Here is a 19,200-nt window from a genome sequence, read left to right as displayed (position 1 = left end):
GCGTAAACCCGGGAGGCGGAGCTTGTAGTGAGCTGAGATCCAGCCACTGCACTCCAGCCTGGGCGACAGAGCAAGACTCCGTCTCAAAAAATAAAAAAATAAAATAAATAAAATAAAATAAATGGGAAGAAAAATGAAAACAAGGAAACCAAGATTGGGAACAGAAAGGTGTTACCAGTTCTCAGCATCAAAGACAAGATTTACATTTTGGCCATTAATTAATATTATCGTCATGTACTATATGTACTATATGTGCATTGGAGTACAGTTAGATATTTCTAAGGAAAGAGAGAAAATAATTTTTTACAAGTTTGAGACAGCATCAATTCACTTAAGGTTTCCAGTGGTAAATCTTTTGGTCTTTGTTTCCATGAGTTCACCAAAGCATGTAAATAAGATCAGAGTTTTAAAATTTCTAGTAGTCTGCGTGCTTTGACTAGCAATCCTATAATCCTAGTTCATGTACTTCTCAGAACAGTCTGCAAACTTAACCCCAAGAACAGAATGTTGTCGTCAAGCTGCAAAAAATGTGTCATCATTGCTTTGGTTCTGATGTTAGAGTTCACAAATGATGATCCTTTAAATATATCCCCAGTGACTCAAACACATCCTCATTTTTATAAAAGACTGTTGATTTCCTGCTCACAGCAAAATAAGGATGCTGAAAGTTGTTGATTTAAAGAACAGAGAAGCAAGGCCAGCAAGTAGGGATGTGTAATTGCCATTATTATCTAACAAGAAGCTGCCCGCTTGCTGGTAGTTCTTTGTTATGGTAAGCTCTGCAGACCCAGGTTCCTGTAGACTCTCATTTTGGTCATGTGGGAGACTTGGCCTGCTGGAAAATATTGCTTCAGTTCTTTTATGAAATGGCATGACTATCCTGGAGTTCTGCAGTGATGGGCAAAAAACTGCCTGATTACTTACACTTCCCACCTCCTGCCCAAATTGGGCACTTGCTTCTATTTTTTTGCTATCCATTATCTCCCTACCTCTCATCCTCCTTGCACTTAAAAACTTTTCATGTGAATGGATGGGATAAACGCATTAACTTTAAGGTCCATATGATAGATAAGGCATAAGGAATGATGTGTTCCTGATTAGTTGTAATTTTAAAAATAAGAAAACCCTTAGGTGAAAACAATAAATATTTAATAAGAGAATATCAAGTGTTTGGGACCTGACTGGAAAAATATTTTGGGGGCTGAGTTGTGTGTTCGTGTGCACGTACAGGCAGTGGCCTGGGCGTCTCAGAACTGTCCCATGAAGGTGAGCACATTTTGAAGCTGTGCCTCACAGCATGCATTAGTTTCTGGGCATTGACTGTTGATTGGGAAACCTGGGGAAAGGCTAAGACTTCCTTGGAGCAGTCAAGATCTAATGCTCAGGGCTCCATCCCCAGAACAATGGCAGGACGTGGCCACGAGCCCACCCACCGAAAGTGCCTGTACCTGAGGGAATGGGTGTTCCAAGCAGGGGAAAATGAGGCAGAGAATGTGCATTCGCTCCACTCACAGGCCACATTATCTTTTTCTTCCTAGGGGATCTCTGCATCCTTAAGTAACTTCCCAGTCATCAAATCAGTCTTTATTAAATTTTCACATGCACTTAGTTTTCGATTCAATTTGAAATGTGCTCTGAGGAGCATCATATGGACTAGATAATTAGCTAAAGAGAAATGGTAAAGCATATATTTTAGAGAATGGCACAGAACAGTGCCTCTTAAATGCTACCAGTAGTAACTGAGGGCTTTTATATAACACAAAGATGTGTACTTTTATTTTAAGTTATTTATTATTTTCATTTGTATTTAAAGGGAAAATAGCTTACCAGACCAGTAGTTTTGGGGATATTTTTGCTGAGAACAAAGCTAAAACAGGTATTTGGGTTTTAAAAGTTGTGTCAATTTAAAAAAACTATTAAAGAAGTAATAAATAGTGCAAGGATAATAAAAGAATCTTGAAGGTTGTGCTCAAGTAACTGAAGTTTAAGAAACACTGCCAAGTCCAGGAGAGCATCACTGCATATCAATAGCCCTGGATTGACTCTTGTTCTGCAAAGGATGTGCTATATGACCCTGGACAAGGTGGAACCTCTCTGAGCCTCAGTTGACTCAAGTAGAATGGTGACATTGAAGGAGATTGCCAAGATCGCCTCCAATGGTAGCATGTGGTGATGTACTGATATTACAAGCTACCTTCTGTGTCTAGTGAGGTGGAAATGAGGAAATGATGTCAATTGTGATACCATGTCTGGAGACATCATGTACATAAGCATCGAGTTGACTCTTCCTCCCCTTGAAGCAGTGAGGTATAGAGAAAAGTCTGCCACTTACTGTGTTCCCTGGGCCTTTATCAAGTCACCTACCCTCTTTGAACCCCAGTTTCTCTACTTGTTAATTATGTTTTTAATTGACAAATAAAAATCATACATATTTATTGTAAACAACCTGTTTTAAAATGTGTATACATTGTGGAATGGCTCAGTCAAGCCATAATTAACATATGCATTACCTCATATACTTAATATACTTACCATTTTTTGTGGTGAGAACATTTAAAATTTATTCTCTTAGTGATTTTTGGACAAATACATTTCTAGTAATTATAGTTACCATGCTGTACAATAGGTCCTTGTCTTCCTCTTGTAAAAGTGAAATTTTACATCCTTTGACCAACATCTCCCCAACCCCTCCTCACTTCAAAGCCCCTGGTAACCATGATTCTACTCTCTGCTTCTATGAGTTCAACTTTTTTAGATTCTCCATATAAGTGAGATAATGCAACATTTGTCTTTCTGTGCCCCCAGTTTTACCATTTGTGAGAGAAAGTGGTCATGGTGATGAATAATATCTATTCAGTGTGTGCAGTCTTATTGGACAACTCAAATGCAGTGTGTATATAAAATGAAATATTTCTTAAACATAAGTAAATGTTCATAAAACAAACATAAATTTTGTCTTTCCATGCTCCTGTAACTTTCTTTGTCATCACTTCATCATTTTTAAATACAGTGTTGTTGTATGTATAGCCATATCATGATCAGGCAAAAAAGTTATTAGGTTAAGTTCAAGCCAGTCACTATTGATAGTTTTTAAAATCTCACATAAAATGTTTAATGTTGGAGAAGGAATTAGGAATTGGCTCATGGATAAAACAGAAAACCATCACCTGCCAGTGACCTCAAAATCTTATTTTAGTTAAAAGTTTTAACCATCTCCTCTTCTAAACCTTTAAGTGGAAGATGAGCTAGAAATAATAAATTATTTATCAATTCCACTGAACTCTGCGTTTGATGTGACTTCTTTCCATTACCCCAGCATTCCCAACTCCATACACAACCTCAGATTATAGCTGGTATACGTACCTTCTTCCCCCTAGGACATCCAGGTTACACTTTCAGACTTCCGCCTGTTGGATTCAAATTATAGTTGTTTTTGCACTTAAGAATTCTTGTTACCAAGCTTGCCTATTTGATCTTCTAGTCGACTAGGAGATAAATATTTCTAGAAGATGACACACAAAGAACTTGCAACTTCTAAATAGGGAGAACACAGAAGAGAAAGTAGAATCACCCAATATAAAGTATAAAGTCATTTTATGCCAGGGCAAGCAACCCCACAGTCTGGAGTCATCCCTAAATTTATATTATATTGTAAAAATGGATGCTCAAAAAGGTTGTAAAGTGGGCAATATATATATTTAGTCCAATCTTAAGCAAAAATTTCGTTTCTAAATATGTAAGCTTAAGTCTTTTAGCATATTCACTTATGTAAACCATCTCATTTCCTTATGGCAGATAGATTAGACTTACCACCCTCTCGTCTGAACATTTCAGTACAGTGCAATTTGTCCTTCACCTAAAATGTTCAATTTGACATCTTTTTGTAAGTCAGGGAAGTGGAATAATAAGCCTTCTTCTAGGTAATATTGCCAAGCCATCTTATCCTTCCTCACTCAGAGAAATTTCCAGGTAAATGATTTTGGTTATCAGAATTAAATTACTCATCTAGTCCCAGAGCTACTGAAGACACAGGGAGTAGGAGGCAGGTCTTCAGACTCCAGGGGCTGTGCTTTACCCACTACATCATGTGGTTTCTTGTCAGTCAGCTTTGGGCTGCCGTGTTGCCCACCTCACTTGCCTGTTCGGGAGATGTGGCAGCTGATGCTTAACACTTCAAAACCATTTTCCCGGCCCCTGCAGCACCTACTGTTCTCACCTTGAGTTTTATGAGAGCAAGAACATGATCACTCAGCTTCCCTTCCAAACCCGCTGTCACACTCCTGACACCTGTTTCCTGTTCAGGGACATGAGAAATGTGTGTATCCATGCAGCAAGTTCAGTCACACTAGCCATGGTTTCTAAAGTAAACATTTATTGAAAAGTTTCTTGTCAGATTCATTTGATTAGGGATAGAGGTTATTCACCATTGTATCCACTTCTGTAAGTCCAAAGACTGCAAAGAAAGCTTGATTAGTGCTGTGTCCCATGTGACAAATGTGTTTTACTGTTGTTTCCTGTGAATGACACCACTTCTCTTGGGGAATCGCTGAGCTCGGGATGCTGAGGCGACACCACCAGCTGGGTTCTCTACCTTCCTCCTCACTGGTGATGCTCTTTCCTGGAAGTCAAGTATGTGGCAGAGATTTTAGTAATTTTCTTTTCAGTTCTGAGAATTTTCCCTGGGGCTTTCATCTCCCTCTCTTCTCTGGGTCTGAAGCTGCTTGTATTTCCATCTACTCTTTTGTACTCTCCACAGCCAGCGGGATTTCCTGGCTTCCGGTTACCCATTTCCTCCCCACTCTAACCATCGCCTGCCATTTTACTGCTCCCTACCCCTCACCTAAATTATTCCCTCTGATCTTTCCCCTTCCTCCTTCCTTCACAAACTGCTTCAAAGATCCTTTCTCAATAGGTTCCTATTAAACACCATCACAGAACAAACTGCCTCCTTTGCTCACCAAATAAACTGCTTTCAATAAGCCTCTCCCAACCCCCTAAACAAATAACATCTTGTAATCTATCTCATTCTAAAATATTGCTTTTCATAACCTCCAACAACTGGCTCCCTTTTTCCTCTTGAAGAAATAAACTCAATGACCCTTCTTATTTAGGCATTGAGCTACCTCAGTGAAACTATAAAATACACACATACGTGCACACACACACACACAACTTCCTAAACGAAGATAACCTAACACAACCTTTTGCTTTCCCTTTCTCCAAGAAAGAAAACTTTCACAAAGTATGTAAGTACCCACTTGTGTCTTTCGAAGATTTTTTTCCCCAGTGAAACAAGCTAAGGAGAAATACAGTAAAGCATTCCAAGGCCAAACACATTCTACTGTTTATTACACATATTACATTCTTAAATAAAAATGCGTCACATAACATTTTTTGCATAGATATCTTACAATATACCAATTTAAAAAAGAATTATGAAACAGACCAGTAACAAAAATAAATTTTTTCTTCATTAATAATTTTGTAACATTAACATACCACCATCATATAATACAAATAATAGTTTTAAATCTTAAGACTTTTGTACAGCAAAAAAACTTGACAAAGTAATATATTTATATATATATATAAAAAGCTTAAAAAAAATAAAATGTCAAAAAAAGGCATAACCGAGGGCTATAAGACTGGGTACTTCTGTGATATATTATAAATACCAGAGAAGGCCTGAGAGAATGTGACGGGGGGAGGCGGGGAAGGAGAGGGGGCTGGGAGTAGGTCTCTCCAAACACACTTGTTAGACACATCTGGCAAAAAGAAAATGTATAGTGCAAAAATAAATTTATTCAAGCAACTGTTAAGAGGATAATAGAGATTTGAAAGAAAAGCTGTGGTGACTGGGAAGCTGTGTGGGAGTAGGAAGTGGGAGAAGGAGCTTGATGCGGGGGCGGGCGGGGGCTTGTGGAAAGGAAGGGGAGGCTTCAAAAACATTAGACATTTATTTTTGCCTCTGTGTTAGCAAGGAGATCTTGGCCATTAACAGGTGTATTTTTCCTCCCTGGAATGAAGCAGAAGTGAAAGATAAGGAAATTAAACTAAGTCTGGGTTTAGATAGGAAATGCATGCTGGGAAGAAAAAACAAAAAGGTTGAGAACCAGCCAATAAGCCCCAAAGCCTTCAGGACCTAGGTTTGCAGAAATCATTCTGCCTCCAGTCCAAAGGCCTAGGTTTAAAATGTCCCCTCTGCCCACCCCCAACCCCTCCCCGCTATGTGGAACTCCCAGTGTGGTTTCGATATACTGGCAATTATAAGCATCCATCCCCCCCAAAAGGTATTAGGCACTGGTGGCTACTCCTCCGAAACGTCAGTAGCCTGTTTTCCTTCCGTGAAGGTACGACAGGTACATATGCGCATGTCTAGGTGCGAGCATATATACCACCCTCATTATGCTGACGTGGGGTCCATCTTATGGCAGTAGACAGAAGCTGGACTCACAGCAAGTTACGATTCCAAAGCTCACAGTTGAAAAAAAATTGTATAAACAGTCCCCAACAAAGAACGTATTAACCTTCCCTCATGACCACTGAGAGGGAGCCCTGTTTGAAAAGAATATCTCGTTTGGGATATTTGTGAAGTGATGGCCCAGGATTTCTCTCTGTTTTTGACACCTGTTTCCCGAGGACTTTAATGTTAAATGCAAAACACCTGAAGAATACAGTACTATATTGGAAGGATGCACATAAGAAAGTTAATTGCAGCTTTATTTTTCCCTTTTCTGGGATCTATTAGGAACCAACAGAGGAGATTTAAGAGTGTTAAAAGCAAGAAAAAACCCTGAAGCCTCAGGCAGTTCGTCATGGGAGGTCACGTTATTTACAAGAAGTTTACGCTTCCTTTCACACGTTTCTGTTGTTCCATCTCAAGTATTCCCAAAGATCCTCATTGAGGAAAGTAGGCCATCAAAGAGACATTGATGTATACTCAGGATAGGCCCTCTAGTTTTCAAACTGAGATATCACCATGTTCACCGAAATTTAATCCAGACACCCAGAATTTGAGTCCTCCCCTCCTGCCCCTCAACTCTTGCGCTTGGCAGGCGGCCATTTCCCCAAAATGCAAAGGAAAGCTTCCAGGAATAAATTTCAATCAGGTTCTACTTACTGAATGTTCATTTTGGCAATGTTCTGGGTGCAAAATTGCAGCCAGAAATGCTGGCCCTCCTGATCTCAGAAAAATTACAATAAACTAAAAAATGAATCTGATTTTTGTAGTTAAATGTGTTGCATCTTTATCTTACTTTGCCTACCTTCTTCCTGCTCCCAAAAGCAACTCATGCAAAAAAGAAGACTAAAGCACTTCCCCACTTTTTATTTAACATTTTATGAAGTGACTTCCATAAAGGAAATCATTTCGAACCGTCAAAACTAGTCACTGGGTTTTGTTCTTGCAACTTGAGTTTCTTTCTTTTGGCTTTGCCATAAAATGCAGGAATGAAGGCAAGAGGCAATGTTCCGAATGCACTGGAAGAGCCATCCGAAAGCCCCATTTCTTTCCCCTTTGATGCAAACAGACATGGATAATCTGGAAAGCTTATCCCAAACACAAGTCCTTATAAAATCTTCTCTGAAGCCAGAGAAGATTTTTTAAAACTAGGATTTGGTTCTGCTAATCAGGCATGAGGTTGGCTGTCCTTTTACCCTGTTATCATCAGCCAATCAAAGATGTACAAAGGGCACAAGAGGTGCAGGTGGAGAGGAGATGGCGTCGAGTGAAGAGGATATTTGAAGGGCTTTGCAAGGGAAAGCACACAGAGAGGAGGAAATGGTCAGCATGAAGTTCATTTTGGGGTCTCCAATATTTTTACAAAAATGCAGCTTTGTCATGGAATCTGAACATCTCTTTTTCTGGACATAATACTCATTACCACCAGGCACTGAGCTGAGCCATTAACCATGGGTGGGGCAGGAGGCCAGTAGCTAGGAGCAGCATTCTAATTTCAGGTTTCCATGTCTATGACTTACAGCCATGTGGCAGGAGAAAGTAGTATAATTTGAAATTACAAAAAAAAAAAAAAAAATTGTCAGTGGCTTAGAAACTCTTTTTCTACGTGTCCAACTCCGAACCCTGGATAAAAGCATGCTTGTTAGGACACCACCAGAAACACTAGAACCGGTTTTTCCTTTCAAACTTGGGATCCCCTGGAGTGTTAGGAGATAACAATTAAAATGAGAAAGGGGTTTAATGTGTTTCAAATGTCCATTAATGCACTGTTTTAAACACCAGTCCTCTTGGGAGCAAAACATCTTCAGGTTATTTCTTGGAAAACCTGGTCGCTTTAGAGGCTCTTAGCAACCATCTCTGCCACTGCAGAGGTGATGGACATTTTATTAAATTCATTTCCAAATGATCAGGACTGGCCATCATTCACGGGTGTCAACTGGGCTAAAGAAGAACAGTTTCAAAGCCATCCACGTAGCACCCACCAAATTCTTAGGCCAATTCTCACAGTCAACAAATGACTCCGAAGCAAGCAAGCACCACCACTGAGTGTCAATGCACCCTGCTCCAAGAAAGGTCAGGAGCAGATTACAAAGGACCTCACTGATACAAAAGAGAGAGAAATTACTGAACATTTCAGACACTGATGAGGACCAAAGGGCCTTTGTTCTGCCACATTCAAATGAGACCACAGATGACAATAGGGAGCAAACAAGCAATGATTACTCTTTTGCATTTTTTAAACTTTCTTTTTAATAGAGCCTTGCATTGGTCAGTTCGAAAATTAAATTAAGTATTATAAACCCTTAATAATAGCATTTCGAGAGGCAAGAGCAGCTCCAGCTTGGGAGAGAACATTTGCAAATCATGGTGGCCATGGCTTAATGCCATCACTGGCGTGTGCGTGCAATCATGCTGGAGGCTGCTACATAAAGGAAAAGAAAGGAACCAACAGAATTCAGGGTGTCTAAAAGTTTCATCTAGTGCACTGACTGGAGGCGCTACAGTTTAATACAGCTGAGGTTCAAGGTCCCTCACACATCCTTCATCCAGGAAGGATGTACCACACATTCAAATATAATCCCATGGTATGCCCTGATGGACTGGCCACAAAATGCACTCAAATGCAGTAGAGAACTACGAGATTGTCAGCAAGCAGTGCTCCAGAAATCGTTTTTAAGTCATGTCTAGTTTTAAATCTTTGGAATAAAACTGATTTTTTTTAATACCCTCCAACTAACATACATTTAATTGCCTCCGGCAAATGGACAGATTTTGTGTGTGTGTGTGTGTTAATGGGTGTTTTTTCTTTTCTTTTTTTTTTTGTTTTGTATTATTTCTGTTTGTTTTTTTTCATTTTTTTTTGTTTTTGTTTTTGTTTTTTTGTTTTTGGTCTAAATAGAAAAAAGGAAAAGGAGAAAGTAAATTCTTAGGGCCAGACCTCGAAATGCCCCAAGTGTCCAATTGGCAGCTACAGCGTTTGTGAGGAGGTTCCTTTGCCCTCAGACGAGTAGTTTCAACATTTCAGTGAAAACAAAAGGTTGCAGAAAGCTGAAAACCCAGATCTTGAAGGTTGCTGTCATATATGTGTTTGTGTTTCTTATATTATTACTTCCTTTTGACTTCAGTTTTGCATCCCAAATATGTATGGGGTGGCATTTTAACAGTCAATGAGTCAAACAGTCAAAGGAGGACAGGAGGGGAGCCAGCTGGTAGGAGGGAGCAGCAACCGTGTGTGGACCAAGCGCCATTTTGTTTTATAGACGTGTCTTGAAGGGATGGTCCCAGAATATACAAAATATACAATCTGTCCTAATAACCACCCCGCTTGCTTGCATAGGCCATTTGATGGTCCTAAAGGCAGTCTTTGGAGTTGAGGCCTGTGCCAGCTAGCTAGGAATGCGGGTAGAGACCAGTATTGGATGTGTGTGTGTGGTATGACAAGTAAGGACTGTAGACTCCTTTAGAGTCAGCCTGCAGAGTAAATGTGAGGCCTCTGTTAATCCTGGGGGTTCTCGGTCACAAGTCATGGTGGGCCTAGCCAAAAAGAAAGAAAGAAAGAAAGAAACGTGTCTCTCCTTTTAGACAGCCCATGAGAGAAACACCTCAACCTTTTCCTTAAATGTCAACCCTTCACTCCCACAATGGCATTTTAAATTGTGTATTGTAACAAGTCGGGGAACAGGAGCTCAGTGGGCATGAGAGAGAAGATAGGATGATCTTTTGTGAAGCCACTAGACTTGGGAGGCATCCTCAGTTTTCCCCACTCCTGGAAAGAGTGATATTTTTGGCTTTTTGTCAGGTCATAAACCAGAGTTAAATTAAATACGCAGCTGCCCTCTGAGACTAGCGACATCTATGCTGTAACTGGTTATAGGGTAGCAATGACACACAGCACAACGGTTGATCACTATGAGCTGAGGTCATCATGCCTCAAGGAGGATGAGAGAACTGTGATGTCCCATCTGATTGGCTGCTTCGAGAGCTGGACATCCAGGTGCCGAGAGAGTCCTGGAGAGGTTTAGTCCGTGGAGAAAAGATAAAACATTTAAGCTTCCAAATAAGCTTTTCAAGTTTTCGTTAGCAAAAACGGAGAGATTAAAAAGAAAAAATCTAGCACTGGCAATAAGGTGAGGCTCAAGGGATATACTGTGATTTATCATCAAGGACTTTATTCTCTTGGCCACTTTGCAGTCATGCTAGAAGTTTCCAGAATCCCTAGTGCATATGGTGTGCAAGAGTCAAAAAGTAAGAAAAGAAAACTCCCTTGAGAGTGAAGTCTACAGAAATGCAGGCCAGAAAGGTATAAGGTGTTACTCCAGAGTCTGCCGCCGCTAAGGCCGTTGGGATCGACGCGAAAGATCTCAATAGTACTAAGAAGAACCAAAACCAGTCAACAGTTCTGTGAGGAGGTCTGACGCACGGAATAGTAGGACTTTTCACACACAAAGGACAAATAAACCAAGAGTTAATTTTGGCTACCAAACTGCAATTTGGTTTTCTAGGTCATTTTCCCCCAACTATTTAAAAAGAAACATTAGTGCTACACATATGCGACTTTAAGATGCTGGATTCTCCTATCAAGTTGCACTGAGAAGCAAGTTAAATAAGCCCCTCGGACTGCCGTCCACCTGCAGAGATGTCACATCCATTTTCTTTGATTTCCATTGGCAACAGCGGGAAATAATTCCAATAGTGCTGAAGTAAGCAGCCAGTCTGCCTTGCTGAGTTCACCTGGTTTCCTTCTTCATCTTCTTCCATCTGGCTAGGGCAAGGCATAAAGAATAGACGTATACATTTTAAATATAGTTGAGTGCATGACAGTGTGTATGTGTGTGGGTCTGTGAGTGTGTGTGTATGTGTGTGTGTGTACAGAGGTTTATAAGTGAGAACTTTCTTCTGCGAGGCAATGGGTCCCCGCCTGAAGTCCAGCCCCCTGCCTCATGGCGTGCCCGTTTCCTTTAGACACTAGCGGATGCCACAGCAACTCTGGCCTTTCGGTTTTTTAGATATGTCTCTTCATGTGGAGGGCCAGATGGTCAGACCTGGAAAAACACCTAGGAGATATAAACAACAAGGATATTAGAGAGCTCCCAGCAAAGAGCTTGACTTGCATCACTCCTCAGGAAATGATTTCCCTTACTTTAAATAGACAGTGCACATGCATTGAGGAAACAGGGCCATGTGTTGGGAAGGTAAGTTTAAGGGGCAGAATGCTTGGGTTTAAATCCCATCTCTTCCAATAGCTGTGTGACTCTGAGCACATTAACCTCTCTGTACTGTAATTCCTCCTCAGGAGAGTGGGGATAATTACAGCCTTTATCTCATAGGTGGGTTGTGAGGATTAAATGAGATGATCCATGCAAGGTACTTAGAATACCGCCTGGCACATTGTAGGATCTCAGTGCATGTTAACTGTTAGGATCATAATTGTGATTATTAAAGAAGAAAAGAATGGGAAAGTGCTTTTGAAACCCATGTCATGCCTGCATACTGTAAATATAATAAAGAATAATTAGTCTGTATCATCAAAGGGTAGAACTCTGAAATTTCAACACCTAGATTTCAATCCTAAGCTTTACAATGAAAGCCTAGAAATACTGCTTGTGATACTACTTATAGGCTTATCAGACATTCTATATTCAAGTCACAAAGAAAAAAAAAAGAATGAAGAAGGGTGCTCACAGTTACTGAGTATGTTACAATATGTAGGCACTGAGCTGAGGGTTTTCCCAATATCACACCATCCTCGCCAACCCTCTATCTCCATCGTAGGTATTCTCACCCTTTGTGTGTGTGTGTTGGGGGCGGAAGGGAGGGAGGTGAAGGAAACTGAGGCTAAGGTGTTTCTTGGAACCTAAGGCCCATAATTGAGTGCCTTCTTCATGTCAGAGTGGATCCAGTGGTCATCTTCTTTCCTCTTTCCTCTAACACCGGCTATTTGATATTCGCTTGGGTAGAAACCCTTCTGCATTCTCATTTGTGTAAGGCTGAAGTTGTGGCCACAGTACTCTGCTAAGCAACAGTCATGTGACCTGTAAAGGTCAATGGGAACCAGCCCTGGGACAACTGCTGAAATTATTGGAAGAGAGAGGCTCTCTTTCCACTGGGATCCTGGAGTGACTGGGGTCTATACTGCCATTGTGGGAAAGAGTTTGCTTGAGAATGAAGTCAACAGTGAAAAAAGGGATCTGGGGGATAGAAAGAGTCCTGATGATAATATCAGAGAAGCTGGATCCAACAAAGCCTAAAGACAAATCTAATTCTGCTCTTCTCAGTTACCTGAGCTCATAAATACCCTTGGAGGCTAACTGCAGTCTAAGTCAGGTTTCTGTATGTTTTAACGAATAGTATGGGTGTTTCCAAATCCCCGTAGGCTTCAATCTCAGGTTCTGAATGAAATCTCAGTGAAGTCAGCCTACATGACAGCAGTCATTCTGAGCTCTGAGTGTAGTATGCTTTCCCCCTGGATCATTTGCCTGAAACTAGCTGCTTTCTTACCTATGAGAAAGTTCCCAGGCTCCCTGAAGCCTGAGACACCCCTACAGTCCAAAACTCCTGTCAGAATGTTAGCAAGCTACACTGTTCAGGTTAGCAGGGTTTCCTGTTCAGGGCAGGATTTCCCTATGTTTGTTCATTCTTAAAACAAACAAAAAATATCCACCCTTTCCCTTGACCGCAACAATCTCCACACCCCTTGTTTGTGTCCATTCCTTAAATAGGTACATGTGTAGGATAGAACTCCAAGGGAATGAGGTGAAATGGGACAAGGGTAAAACGAAAACCACATAAAAATGGGAAAAGTACAACACAAAACAATCTAATCCAGTAACATGCTGCATAATAACAATTCCAATTATACCCACGTACTTCCAGCCCTGACTTTGTATGAGGAAGGTATTTAGATAATCCCTTAGAGATGCCTCTAAAGGGGGTTTGGTTTGCTATAAAAGAGTGTCACTAAGTTTTCTTTAAAAACTAGTACTCTGTGTCACTGGTACACAGGAAAATCAATATAGCCTGCAGGGAATTTAGCATCTAACTGGCATAATTCTGTCTTGTCCCGAGGGTACAACTCAGTATTGCCCACTGTCTGTTCTCTTTCCCTCCCTCCCGCTCTTCCTCCCTGCCTTCCTTCTTCCTTCTTTTTCTCTCTTTCCCTCCTTCTTTTATCCCAACAACCTGGAGAAAGAAGATCCAAGTTGGGACATTCTGTTTGTAGGTATTTCTTTTTTAAATGTAACATCCTTATAAGATCCCTATAAAGAAGGTACCATTCTTATTCCCACTACCAGATGAAATATTCATCAGAAAGAGGATTTGAACACAGGTATTCTGACGCTAGAGCCCACACTCTCAGTCACATCTGCTTAACCACATTAAGAAGAAGAGAGGACTGGGCTGTCAATTTAAGGAGCTTCTGGTAGGCAGAATGATGCTCCCTCCAAAATGTCTACACTTCATGCCCAGACACTGGGACTATGTGTGGTTACATGATAAAGAATTAAAGCTGTGAACGGAATTAATTTATCAATCAGCTGACATTAAACAGGGAGATTATTCTGGACTGTCTGGGTGGGCTCAATACTGTCACAAGGGTTCTTAAAAGTGGGAGAAGGAATTGAAAGAGAGAACCAGAGAGATGTCAGCACGAGAAGGACTCAATAGCTTTAATGATGGAGGAATGGCATCATGAGCCAAGGAATGTGGGCAGCTTCTAGAAGTTGGAAAAGGAAAGGAAATGGATACTCCTCTAGAGCCTCCAGAAAAAAATGCAGCTCTACCAAAATCTTGAGTTTAGCCCAGTGAGACCTTTGTTGGACTTCTAACCTAGAAGTTTCTAACCTACAGAAATGTAAGATCATAAACTTGAAAAGTAAATAAACCTGATACTAAATTTGTGGCAAGTGGTCAAGGCAGCAACTAGAAAATTAATCCTGAGGTTAAGCTGGTCAGGCCTGAGGAGGACGTACCTGTGAGAAGCAACAACACAGACACCCAGAAGCCTGCCTGTCCAAGAGAAATGCAGGGATTTGAGATGGTAAGGAGTGAAGACAGGGCCTGGCCGTGGGAAACGCCTTTCCTTTCCTTTCTATATCCTGGGAACGCTCGGGAAATTAGTATTCTTAATACAGAGCTTTATTTGAAAGAACCATTCAGTAATGTATGTGCTCAGCTTTGTTTCTGCCTTTACCAATTACTGGGTATTTCACAATATATGTATAAACATCTCCCTTTATCCTTCAAATTCAGGGGAAAAAAAGTGGAAAAAAGAAAACCAAATCTTTAACATGGTAGGAAATGTAACTGCACCTCTACTGAATCAAATGAGCATCATTATTTGTTCAAATTCCCAAAAAATGTATGATGCTTAGGATTAGACCAGGTCCCTTACTACTGAGGTTTTTATTTAAATTCAATACCCCAGTAAGGTACTTAGTCATGATTAATTTATACTTATTAATTTATACTTACTGAATTCCACATAGGAATAGTAAAAGGTAAAAGATAAACTTGGCATGTAGAAGTACAGAATCAAATAGTTTTAAGGGTAATATATCCCTAGAGAATATTCATAACTTTACAGCAGCCAAGTAACCTTAAATAAGAAGGTCCTTAATGATTGAAATTCGTGCATAATGGAGAACTAGTCAACCCCACAGTCACTTCTCTTGTTTATGAAAAAGGCACACTAGGCTGGGTGTGGTGGCTCGCACCTGTAATCCTAGCACTTTGGGAGGTTGAGATGGGTGGATCACCTGAGGTCAGGAGTTCAAGACCAGCATGACCAACACGGCAAAACTCTGTCTCTACTAAAAATACAAAATGAGCCAGGCGTGCTGGCGGGTACCTGTAATCCCAGCTTCTCGGGAGGCTGAGGCAGGAGAATTGCTTGAACCCTGGAGGCAGAGGCTGCAGTGAGCCGAGATCGCACCACTGCACTCCAGCCTAGGTGACAAAGCGAGACTCTGTCTCAAATGAAAAAAAAAAAAAACAAAAAAAAGGAAAAAGGCAAACTAAAGTCACATAGGGATTAAGTCAACAGCAGTCTCCTAGGTGACCAAGGGGCTAAGATATGGGCTGGTATTTCTTACCACTTATAAGTGGGCTGACATAAAGATCAAAATGCACCCTCTAAACTGCCCAAGATCTGGAATGTACTACGCTAGTAGCGTTCTCCCTGGATTATAACTGCATTGAGTCAGTCGATAGAATGAGGGCCTGCATGTTACCACTGATGGAAACTGAGCCCTGTTTACCACCATCGGCAGCCTCCAACTCTGTGGGCTGAAAAACCACTTATCCCCCTAGCCACTGGTCACTCAGGGGGGCTGCACTGTCCAGTCAGATGGTGAAGAAATGACACTACTGCTGTGCTTTCTTTCCTAACCCAAACCTGAAGCCAGAAGTCACAAAACCCAATGTCTGTAAGGCCGGGTAGATAAAGTAAGTGTCGTGGGTCAACTGTAAGAAACATAGCACTCTTGGGCTATCTGCTTCCACTTCTAATAAGGCACGGATACAAAGAAGTAAAGCTCTTCTTGTAAGAAGAAACAACAGAAAGCGGGACAATACTTGGCAACCGATGGCTTGCCTTTGAGTTGTGGAGCCACAGGGAGTGGTTCGAACAGTGGAAAAATAGTCATCACATGGGCTATGGCAAATGGGTAATGACTGCTCTTCAGCTCCAGCCAATTACAGCCACATGGGAATGTGAGCCCACTGTGGCCAGATCTGATTTTTCCAGACAAAGCAAGAAATACAAACTTTTTTGTGTGACATTTAACGATTTTAAATGTTGGCCAAAAAAAAAAAAAAACACACACACACACACACCAAACCAAAAACGTCATGAATTTTTTAAAACTACCCTATAGGCAAAATAAAAGCATACGTTAGATTTGGTACATGCTTAAGGAAAGGAAGTCTAAACCCTATTTAGCTTCTAAATAGGGCAGTGTGCTTGTTCAAATTTTAAGAGATAAGAGGCGGTGCGCTCATATATACTGCGGTACCAATAGGATGCCATGTCCTGCCAAGGGCTACAGATGCCCTCTGTTTCTGAAGGTAAACATCTTCTAAGGAATGCCAACTCCCGGTCACTCCAGGCTTTCCTTTCATCTGCTTTGGGACCACTCCAATTCCCCTTGTCGTCTCCCAGACCTGGCTATTCTTAGCACAGTCACCGCAACTGAAACGCCAAGGTGCTGCCTGTCATGAGACACTAATGAGAATACAAACTCTCATTTCTGATGTTGTCAAAAATGCACTATCGGCCTGTGTCACAGGACGCTGATCTACTCAATCTCCCACAAATACCATGTCGCAGAATTTGTACCATCTGCTCAGCAAATTTCTAGCTCCAGAAACTGTAGTGATTTTGATGAAGAAAACAAAGCAAAAGACTAACGAAATCACCCAACTCTGATATCTCTTTCAATGAAATAACCAATCGGTTTGGAATATTTCTCCACGTAAATCATACAAAAGACCGGATTAAATCCAAATATATCAGTTGCTGAAAGGTTGTAAATGTCTCAATAAGTCAGTTGATTTGAAGAGTGGAATACGAACTTTGGCAATTTCCCCATAAGAACTCTTTGTCCACATCCAAGAATTATGGCAACCCATAATGCTCACAATCTCCAAGTAACAGCCTCCACACCCTTCAGAGCTGGGCAACTTGTGTGTACATGCTACCATCACACTCTGACCACTCACACTCTGACCACTCACAAAGCATTCATCTTGGTCCCAGTTGATATAACAGAACACTCTCCTTCAAAAGACTATGGACAGACAGTCACCATCTGCAGGGCTTCTTTATTAGCCAGAGTGAGAGAGGCACAAAGCAGAGAAACTTGAGACGGAAATAGAAGGAAGATGGGGAATAAGGAGAAACTCTGCTGGAGCATACTGTGTAGAAGACAGCTGCTGATTCATCTAAATACAGGAGGACTTCTAGGTAATGGATGGAAATGAAACAATGACTTGTATTCTTGGGTAGCAGAACAGAGTTCCAAGGGAATGGGAGACAATAACTGCATGGAGTACACTTCCTCAGCCCTGGGGTGGGAGGTTATCTCTGGGCTCCAGGAGGCATGGGGTCTTTATTTAGTACTTACAGAATGAAGATAAGAGGAAAATAGCTTCCCAGGAAGAAGGAAAAAAAAAAAAAAAAAGGAAGAAAAACACAACTGCTCCTTTATAAGCATCCTAAGGGAGCACTAAGCCAGCGTGACCAGTCTGGACACCCCTTCCCTATTCACCAAACAAACACTACTACAGAGGAAGGCCTGGTGAGGGGGAGGTGTGGGACACAGGGACTGGGGAAGGCAGGATGCAAAAGCGATCGCATTTCCTCCCAAGAAAAGCCAGGCCCCTGCTGCCATCCTGCAAGCTGGGGAACCCTGAGGCTTTCAGGGGCTTTTATCGTATTAGAAGCATTTTTCTCATCATAACGGAGACCTTTAGTATTGCATTAAAAAGATGGTTAATTTTCTTAAGCTTCCTTTTAAACACAGAAATAGGATTAGAAGGATAACACGCTCAGATGCAAGCCCATTATTTGATTATGTCTAAACCTAATCCTGCCTTCACCTTGGCCTGCAGAGTCTCCATTTTGGGGTTTATTGGTTGATAATGCCAGGGCTGTCAGATACTATTACTTGGGTAGTATCTGTTGCTACGCGCTCTTTCTTCTACTATCAAATGCAGAAGGCTTAAAATTGAATTACAGGAGAAGTTCTCAAAGCCTCGTCATTTTTTGAACCCTTGTACCTATTTTCAAGGAAGAAAGAATGATCTGGGCCCCAAAGAATGGGAACTCTCTTCAGTACAATTCGTTTCCAATAATGGTTCAGAGAAAAGTCTTACAGTGATAGGAACCCTAACCTTCCTTCCATTAAACAAGCTTTCTACTCTTTCTTATTACTATAGATGAGGGAAAGTGGTATTGAGGTTGATACAGAGATCAGAAGTCTCTACAGGTGACCATTCTCTGTCTCACTACTTTTCATATTATACTGAAGTTATCTGTCACATCTTGTTGATACCCACTGACTAACACCATTTCCGGCTTAAAGCTAGTGTTCAGTAAATGCTTGTGTAACTGAACCAAGAATTCACACCACCTCTTGATTTCATGCAAGAGGGTACCCCCTCTTCTCATGGTCCTCCCATGGAGGAGTAAAAGGCATTACCAGGTCCAAATGTCTGTGAGTCAGACCTGTGATAACTCCAAGCACATGGGTGCAGCTCACCCTCCAACCCACTTCCCCATGTCCCCTCCCTAGCCCATCAGCTTCTACTTCTCTTTACCTGTCGCAGTGGTTGCATTTGAAGGGCTTTGCACCTGTGTGTTTCCTGTAGTGCCTCGTGAGCTCATCGCTTCGTGCAAAACGCCACTCGCATCCCTCCCATGAGCACTTGTAAGGCTTCTCACCTGCAAGCAGAGATGGAAGGACCATGGTCAGCAGCAGGAACAAAAGGGATTACACCCAACCAGCCTGTGCTGCCTGCTGGTCAGGCCTGGGAAAGGGCTGTTTAAATCATTCCTGAAAGACTAGATTTCCTAACACAGTATACCACAGTTTTTTGGTTTTTCTGTTTTTTTCCCAAGTCTCCTGGTGTCTTGTTTTTTGTTTTCTTTTTTGTTAACCTTCAAAAGTGGTTTCACCAGATCCTCAAATCTGGAGCTGTCATTTCAGTTCCCAGAGTCAGAGCATTTCCTTTGACTGGTG

General features: G+C 41.3%; 1 protein-coding gene across 5 annotated transcripts in view; it reads right to left on the bottom strand.

The window, feature by feature from the left end:
* Nucleotides 1–4,360: 4,360 nt before the first annotated feature.
* The window catches only part of KLF7 (Kruppel-like factor 7 (ubiquitous)), a 93,793-nt gene continuing 78,953 nt past the window's right edge, over nucleotides 4,361–19,200 (bottom strand). For 3 of the 5 annotated variants that reach the window (XM_011949854.1, XM_011949851.1, XM_011949855.1), the window contains exons 3-4: nucleotides 18,779–18,902; nucleotides 4,361–11,514 (exon numbers count right to left, since the gene is read on the bottom strand). In XM_011949854.1, the coding sequence (XP_011805244.1) occupies nucleotides 11,463–11,514; nucleotides 18,779–18,902 (176 nt within the window). In that variant the 3' untranslated portion in view covers nucleotides 4,361–11,462. The remainder of the gene's footprint in view (nucleotides 11,515–18,778; nucleotides 18,903–19,200) is intronic. The other 2 variants (XM_011949852.1, XM_011949853.1) reach the window with 1 other exon arrangement.

The sequence above is a fragment of the Colobus angolensis genome, unplaced genomic scaffold, assembly GCF_000951035.1.
Source record: "Colobus angolensis palliatus isolate OR3802 unplaced genomic scaffold, Cang.pa_1.0 Scaffold30, whole genome shotgun sequence".
NCBI lineage: Eukaryota > Metazoa > Chordata > Mammalia > Primates > Cercopithecidae > Colobus > Colobus angolensis.
Note: the sequence above shows the minus strand (reverse complement) of the source record. Positions and strands in the feature narration are given on the sequence as shown.